This window comes from Gekko japonicus, unplaced genomic scaffold (assembly GCF_001447785.1).
Source record: "Gekko japonicus isolate JY-2015 unplaced genomic scaffold, Gekko_japonicus_V1.1 scaffold261, whole genome shotgun sequence".
NCBI classification, from domain to species: Eukaryota; Metazoa; Chordata; class Lepidosauria; order Squamata; family Gekkonidae; genus Gekko; species Gekko japonicus.
In genome coordinates, this window is record NW_015172558.1 from 494,696 (window position 1) to 503,276 (window position 8,581).

At 42.6% G+C, this 8,581-nt stretch overlaps 1 protein-coding gene across 1 annotated transcript; it reads left to right on the plus strand.

Annotated features, from left to right (window-relative positions):
• Nucleotides 1-5,650: 5,650 nt before the first annotated feature.
• LOC107118830 (toll-like receptor 2) lies at nucleotides 5,651-8,552 on the plus strand. Its single transcript, XM_015421205.1, has one exon. It carries the CDS (start codon nucleotides 5,651-5,653, stop codon nucleotides 8,159-8,161), a length of 2,511 nt encoding a protein of 836 aa, XP_015276691.1. The 3' UTR covers nucleotides 8,162-8,552.
• Nucleotides 8,553-8,581: the final 29 nt, after the last annotated feature.

Below are 8,581 nucleotides of genomic sequence, written 5' to 3' on the forward strand. Positions count from 1 at the left end.
AGAGGCTATTGATAAACTTTTAAAAAGTAAAATCTTATATTGAACGTTGTTACTGGTCCCGTGTCATTCTGGGGATGAAGTCCCTTATGGAAGGTGCTGCTGCAATGTCAGCTTGATTGAAATAATTGTCTGCTTAAAAGATTCGACAGTTTCCTTTGAACACAGATGAGAATGAAGCTTGGAACATCTTCTGCCACTTTGGGGAGACAAGCAAGCAATGATATTGGGGTTTTCCAGTTGCTGTGCCGGTCTGGCCTTTTTTTCCTCATGCATTCTTTGGATCCAGTTATCTTAAAATGGTGCTTGTTGCTATTCAAGTGGTGTTCCTGTTAACATTATATCTGGCCCATCCTGCCTTGTGCTTATGATATGCTCTCCTTTTGGATGATTAGTTTCTTAACTCTTCTGATTGTCTTGGGGGAGCAAAATCTCACATGACTCTATCCACTGTAGGTACTTCAAGAATTAATTATCCTTCCGGCTGCAGTAAAGTTTTTCTGGCCAAGGTCAGACTCTTACCAGATGATGTAAGAGTTTTCTCACGGTGGACTAATAACATGGGTTTCCCACCACCAGCACATTTTTAGAGCATTAAGTAGGTCTGCCCCCCACCACCACCACCAATGCAGGACAGGAATAGATAGCCAGTGTGGTGTATTGCTTAGTATTCGTTTAGGATCTGGGGAATCCAGGTTCAAATCCTCACTCTGTCATAAAAGCTTTCTGTGTGACCTTGGGGCAGTCACACACATATTCAGTCTAACCTACACCACAGGCTTGTGAGGAAAAAATGGGGGGGGGGGTGAAAAACTATATCACATCCAGACATCTTATAGTTGATAAGTGAATGAAATGTGTAGTATTTGTTAAGTGGTTCTTTATTAGGGCAGAAATCACATTTTTATTGCAGCATCATTTGACCAGCTTTTAAAAAACCTACAGACTTCCTGCTCCCTACAGATGATTGCTCAACAGAATGGCTGAAACTGCTCTCAGCTTTCTTGTGGGTGAAGTTGCTATACTGCACGAATGCATCAGTCACAATGACACGCTTTTTTTGAGATGCAAAAGTAGCTGCTTGAATATTTGGATTTGTATGGTCTCAGATTTCAGAAGATATTGACAAAAGGAACAGCTGAGCTCACATAAACATATTTTCTCTACCAGTTGAGGCTGTCCATGGTTTAATATAAGTTTATGGGGAGGAAACAAGCTCCAGTTTGCTTGGGCACCTGTATTTGGAAGCCAGCAGTAGCACTCAGCATGCAGAGGGAGACAGAAATGAGCAAGAACACAAGCATGACAATAAAGCCAGGTTTGTGCCCATGATGAACAAGCAAATGGTTTGCAATGTCTGAATGTAGCTTTATTCTCCATCCATGAAGCCTGCTTTGCAAACCAAACGCAAGACGCTTGCAGCATCTCACAATCCTTTGTTTTAGATGGCCAAATGCTGCGAGCAGAATACATAACCCTCTTTTTTAATGCTGGACTGAACCAAAGAATACACTTAAATATTGCAGCCACCAATTCCATTCTTTGTGAATGTTAAGTATCATTTTTCTGTGTTCTCCCACCGTATACGGCTATGGGTGCATGACAAAGGCTGACAGAGAACCACTTTCAGGTGGGCAGCTGTGTTGGTCTGAAGCAGCAGAACAAGGTTTAAGTCCACTGGCACCTAATGGAAGTTACCAATCCATATCAGTGTTCCCTCTAAGCTGAGTTAGTGTGAGCTAGCTCACAGTTTCTTAGCCCCCGGCTCACACATTTTTGTCCTAGCTCAGGACGGAGGGCTCCAGATCAAACTAATTTATGCAGTAGTCAAATTGCTCGCTCACAACTTTAATGCCAGTGTCATGATCTGGCCTGTGCCAGTACAGCCTAGCCAGCCTAAGAGGCCTGGGTGGCAGTAGGAGGCAGCTAGGCCTACAACTCCCAGAAGGCATTGGGAGAGTCAGAAAGAAGATTCTAAAGAGACCGTTGGAGTCGGTTGGGAAGACAGTCTGAGAGGAGACTGTGATAGTCTGGTGGGAGAAGGAATCTGAGCTGTTCGCTGAGGGAAAAGGGTGTCTTTCGTCTCTCTCTGCGGCCTGATCTTAGTGAGAAGATAGGCTGGGCTGGGAAGAGGAAGATCCCTCCGTCCTTCGTCTCTCTACAACGTGATCTCAGTGAGAAGACAGGTTGGTCTGCGAGGAAAGGATCCCTCAGCGTGAGTGTTAGGCAGGCAGGCTGTGGGCCTGGAAGTAAAACAGTTAGGAGTAACAGGTAGCTGCGTTAGTTTATGTTTATTTTTCCTTTCACACTGTTATCCCCTTTTTAAGCACCTTGTCGTGTCTTGTTTTCCCTGCCCCACTGTTGTTTTAATAAACCCTTTTTGTGTAATTATTTTCTCTGCCTGGGTCAATCACGCTTGTATTGCTCGGCTGAAAAGGGGCTTGGGAAGGTACCCTGGGCTTCCCAAGGGACCATAAATCCAGGGTGGTGGCAGCGGAACCCAAAGACCCCTCTGGGTTCATGACAGCCAGTAGCTCACAAAAAAGAATTATTGCTCACAAGACTCCACAGCTTAGAGGGAACATTGGTCCATACATATAGGTAGAGGGTGAGCTGTAAATTAGCATACAACATAATGAAGATGTTTAACAGATTCAATGTCATTGAATTTTGAATCTGTTAAATGTCTTCATTATGTTGCATGCTAATTTACTGCTCACCCTCTACTGATATGTATGGACTGGTAGCTTTCATTTCATTGTACCTAAAGAAGCATGCATGCACACAAAAGCTTATACCGTGACTAAAACTCTGTTGGTCTTCAAAGTGCCACTGGACTCAGAGAACCACTTTGTTCCTCATCTGGCAAAAGGGAGACGGAGCAGTTCTGCTGGGGGTTTCTGTGCAGCGCACTGATGGGTCTCTCCAAGCCTCTTGCATTGGTATGGCTAACTATCATGAGGAAAAACTGGGTACTTTTGCAATGCCAACACAGGCGCTGGGGGGAATCAAAGGACACTTATAGGGGACGTAACGGCAGGCAGAAGTGAAAACTTCCCCCTCCAAGGCCACAGCTGACATTTCCATTATCTAAGCATATGCACGATGACATCTAGTCTTGCTAAAGGGGAACAGGAAAGCAATAACAAAAAAAAATCTTACTATGACTGTCAGTTGTGTTATTTAACATCTCCACCCATAAGGAGTTTCAACACTGGCAGGGATGTTGATGCAACTCAAAACCTAGGGCTCACTTCCTCCTCTGTTCTGTAGATTCAGGTTCCCCCTCTCCTGACTTGAAAGGACATTTGACATGTTTTTATGATCTATGAACCAGTCTGGGAATTCCCAGAACCCAAGCCAGGGGGCAGGAAGTGGAAAGGAAAGCAGTATTCAGACAAGACAAATCTATCCAGCTGTGGCTATAGCAGCAGCAGCAGCCACAAGAACAGCAGCATGCTCCAGGTATGAAATACATTTTCACGACTGAGCGAATCAAAAGGCAAGTATGCTACATAAAGAGCAAAGGGAGAGGGCTCGGTTGAGTGGTAATTAATCGTGCCACATTGGTAGGTGGGCAATTGGTGGAAGAGAGTATTTCATGCCACCCTTTTTCACAGCTGCCACCCTTTTTTCACAGCAGTTTTAAGTTTGTATTTTTCTGTGTTTGCTTACTCTGCTAATATCTGTACTACACATTTGAATGGGCTGAACAGCCATACCCCCTCCAAAGGGGAACCCTAAGAACTGTAGTTCTACGGAGTGGTTGAGGATCTCTGATAAGTCACAGCATCTCAGAAAGCAAGCAAGCACTGTACAAATAACGCAGCCCAAAAGTGCTCAAAAAGTCATGCAAAAAGAGTAAATTTATATGACAAGAATAACAGAGGACCACATGTACTCTTTTTGCATGACTTTTTGAGCACTTGTGGGCTGCGTTATTTGTACAGTGCTTGCTTGCTTTCTGTATATTGTATACTGTGATATCGCATCTGTTTAAAGTCTCAGCACCTCACCAGACTACATTTCTCAGGGTGTTTTTTTTTTGGGGGGGGGGAGTCTGCAACATTTACACTCACATAAAACCTGGAAGTTTACAGCATACGTATGACTTTTGCATGCGTGGGGGGACTGTACTGGTTGAGGATTCTTTGTTCTTCTTTCCTAGTTTTTCTTAATATATTTTACAAAGACGCTACTGAACAGAAACTGTTTATAAAAGGGATTTGGTAGCCCAGCATAAGAAGTTTAACTTGGTACATACCAGTTTCCATGGTCTCCATGCAACTAAACGATTTTCTACAGAACCATCACCATGGTCTGTGATATGCAATGATGCAACACCTTTGTTTATGTTCCTCTCCTGTCACTTCATTGTACATTTTTTGCCATGTACATTTGCATTGTACATTTTGCCTTGCCCCTTTTCTTTTACGTACAGCTGTGGTTCACAGCTGCAGAACCTCATGTGGTTATTGATTTAGTAGCAAAAGAACCCATGTATATCTGTCACAGCACCCTCAAAATCTTAACAAGTGTGTGACTGTGAGGATCACAGGTTAGTAACCTCTTGAGAAAGGGCAGAATGAGTGATACCAATGTTGTCCTGACAAGAGACATATATTACATTTCCAAGCAACTGCCAGACCCCGACCTAAATGGTTCAGGCTAGCCCAATCTCATCAGATCTCAGAAGCTAAGTAGGGTTAGTACTTGGATGCGAGGCCACCAAGGAAGTCCAGGAACCTGCTCGTCTCTTGCCTTGAAAACCCTACAGCGTTGCCACAAGTTCACTGCAACCTGACAGCACTTTCCACCAGCTTCTAACAAAGATTCCTCACTTAGCAGAAGGCAATTATTCCACCCATCCCTGTAATGTTTGGATGCTGGACTACAACTATTAGCATTCAGATGCTGGCAATGCTTTGAAATCAGCATGTTCCCAGTTATTTTTGTGGCAGTCTAATCTTTATAGGGGAAAAAAAAGAGTGAAGTTTCTACAAGACAGGTTAAGTTGATCTTGTAAGCGGAATCTATTCTATACAAAGCATGTTTTGCTATTCAGATTTACTTTTTAAAATGTTAAAATGGGGAGGTGGTGGAGAAATGAGAGTAAAGCAACAGTTAAGTGAAAGACAAGCTCTCTCTGATTACACAGAAATGCTGGGGGGAAATCTAATATTGATGCAACTACTGGAGATTTCTGACATTACTCCAGCATCAAAAAATTGTGAAAAACGTGTTTTGCTCTTCAAAGCTATACTAAGCAGAAAGGTACAGGGTTAGATCCAGGGGTCATTTGGGGGAGGGACGCAGGGGGACGCCATCCCCCCGGGTGAGGTGCGGGAGGGCGGGGCCTGGAGCTCCCTGCTGGTGCCCGCTGGAGGTCGCCGCCGTCTGTGGGGAGGACACACTTCCGGTGATGTCAGGGGGTGTGGCATATGCTAATGAGTTATGCTAATGAGTCCCCCTAGCTCTTTTTCTACGAAATGACCCCTGGTTAGATCCATGTAGTTTGTCCACCAGTAAAAATGGAACCTGCATGAATAAAAGCCATGAAAGACAGGAGTTGAGGTAAGAAAGGGAACTGAGCAAGACTGAATTAAAAAGACGGCTGGATCCAACCCATATTTGTTTCTTTCCTTTTTCCAGAATGGGAATCTTCACCAGAGGTTTATATTTCTACTTCATTATTTTCTTCTGTAATGGAAAAGGTGAATTTAAACACCCAGGTGATGAGATCTTTGTGTCTACCACAACCTCTAACTGCTCATCAGTACCTGAGTCACAAACTCCAAGAAGAGTCATCAATGTCTTTCATGTTATTAAATACCTAACCAAAAGGAAGGGAGCTGTCCATAGTGATCCTAAAGGTGTAAATTCATCACATAATCAGAACTTTCAAGTTGAGTCGACAGCTGTTTCCTTTAACAACCTACCACAGGAAATGTCTGATCAAAACTCTCATCAGAAATTGTCACAAACATTCAAAACAACTGATTCTCCAAAAACTGAAGAATCACTATGGGACACAACAGGGCCTCCCATGCCGTCAGAGAAGCAGCAAGGAGACAAGCGGCTTCTAAATATCAATCCAATGTTGAAGCAGAGTGCTCTGGGTCACAAAAGACCAGATAAGCAGGAAACTTCATTTCTACCTTCTGCACTAATGGGTGAAAATGGTTGTGGGGTCCTGGCGAAGGGAATGCTTGATCTATCAAACAGAAAACTGTCTGACAGCAAACTGAAGGAGAAAATGGATTCTTGGCATTGCAGAGCTACAGTGGACAAAATCAGAGACCTTAATGCTAGTCACAATGATCTGAACATGGATCTCAAAGCCCTGATTTCACTCCTCCTCAAAATGAAGAATGTACACTCTATTGACGTGAGTTACAACAAAATAACTAACAGTGGTACTCACAGAACCACCATTTGTAATTTGGAGCCCAGCAACCTTTTGTTTTTAAACCTCAGCCACAATCCACTAAGAACTCTGGACAATCTGTGCCTCCCTTCAACTCTTAAAAGTATTGATTTATCTTTCACAAGTATTAACAAAATACCAAAGGAGTTTAGTGGAGAATTTTTTCACCTAGAAGAGATGTATATTCAGGGAAACCATTTTATATACAAACCTCAACTATACGGTTCTGGCTTCTTTCTTCAGGGCTTAACAGCGAAACCAGTAATATTCCGTCCAGAGGTTATTTCTCATATTGATGTCCCGGAGACTCCCATTCAAAGCCTCCCCCACCAGGTAAAGCATCTACAAATTTCAAATTGTTCTATTGTAGAGCTTCCAGGATGGTTTACAAACACAATGGCAAACCTTCTTTTTCTAGACCTCAGTAATAACCCTCTGAATTCGTTCCCTCAGTTGCCAGCTTCTTTGCAGCACCTGGATTTAAACAACACTAACACTGAAAGTGTAATTGATATCAGCCATTTCTCCAATTTAACGGTGTTACACATTCAAAACAATAAAATGACAGGTCGTCTTCCATCTGAGCATCTTCCATTTGCACTGAAAGAACTTGATGTTAGTAAAAATAAACTACATATGTTCCCACTCCAGGAAGCACAGCAAAAATTAGAATCCTTGAACGTTTCTGGAAATCTAATAACGGAGCTGTATCTGAATACTTCTTTCCCTTCCCTCACCAACTTAGATGTGAGCCACAATATGATTACAGAGCTTTCAGATCACACAGGAGAATTTCTGCCAGCACTGAAATATTTTAATTTGTCTGGAAACAAAATTTCTTTTCTACAACCAGGGTCTCTTCCTCAGTCATTGCTTGAATTAGACATAAGCAACAACGCTATTACCATAATCATGAAAGAGACATTTAACAATCTGCAAAATCTGCAACTTTTGACCGTCCAAGGAAAAAATTTCTTTTGCAACTGTGACTTATATTGGTTTGTGAACACATATCTTTCTAGTACACATGTGCAGGTAAATGGCCGAGAAGACATGCTGTGCAGCTACCCACCTAATAAGTGGGGTCTTTTGGTTGAACACAGTAACCTTACACTGTTGAATTGTTCTCTTGGCCTTCAAATGGGAATTACAGCTTGCGTGGCCATCTTGGTTATATCCACGATCATGACGCTTTGCTGGCACTTTGACGGACCCTGGTATATAAAGATGGGTTGGTACTGGTGCATGGCTAAGAGGAAACAATATGAGAAGAGACCTCAACACAAACCATATGATGCCTTCCTTTCATATAGTGAAGATGATGCACCATGGACTAAAGCGACCCTGCTGGAAAAACTGGAGACCAGTGGGTTTAAGGTATGTTACCATGAGAGAGACTTCAAGCCAGGGCACCCAGTGCTCGGGAACATTTTCTACTGCATTGAGAACAGCCACAAGGTTCTTTTTGTGTTGTCACCTAGTTTTGTCAACAGTTGTTGGTGCCAGTATGAACTGTACTTTGCTGAACATCGGGTCCTTAATGAAAACCAAGACTCTCTCATTATGGTTGTGCTGGAAGATCTCCCTACCAATAGTATTCCACAAAAATTCTGCAAGCTTAGGAAGCTACTGAAAAGTAAAACCTATTTAAAATGGAGCCCAGAGGAACACAAACAAAAGCTCTTCTGGCACCAGTTGACTGCTGTGCTGAAAACTGTCAATGAGCCAATGGCTTGACATCAGAAAATGGACTGCACCTGGAAAATGGAGACACAAACGGAACCCAAACTCCATGAAAGATGAAAATGAACTTTTATAACATTCTGCTCTCTGAGAGTCTCTTTGCCATGTTTTACCAGCCCATGGAATGAATAATAATAAATGGCCTAAGCATTAATTTATTGAAACAATAGCAAAGGAACAGAAAATTACTCCAAGTTACAATAGCAACTGTCTTCTAAAAGGACTCCAAAAGCCAGTATCCCTGCATACACAACTCAATAAAGCTTCACAAAGCACCATGTCATATCATATGGAGTTCCATCCCCTTCACTGGTATGCCTTATGTCCTGCCCTAATGTACAGAGCTAGTTCAGACATTAGCTTTCCCCTGGTTGTTTTTCTGTGCATATTGCAAATGGAAAGGATAAACAAGGG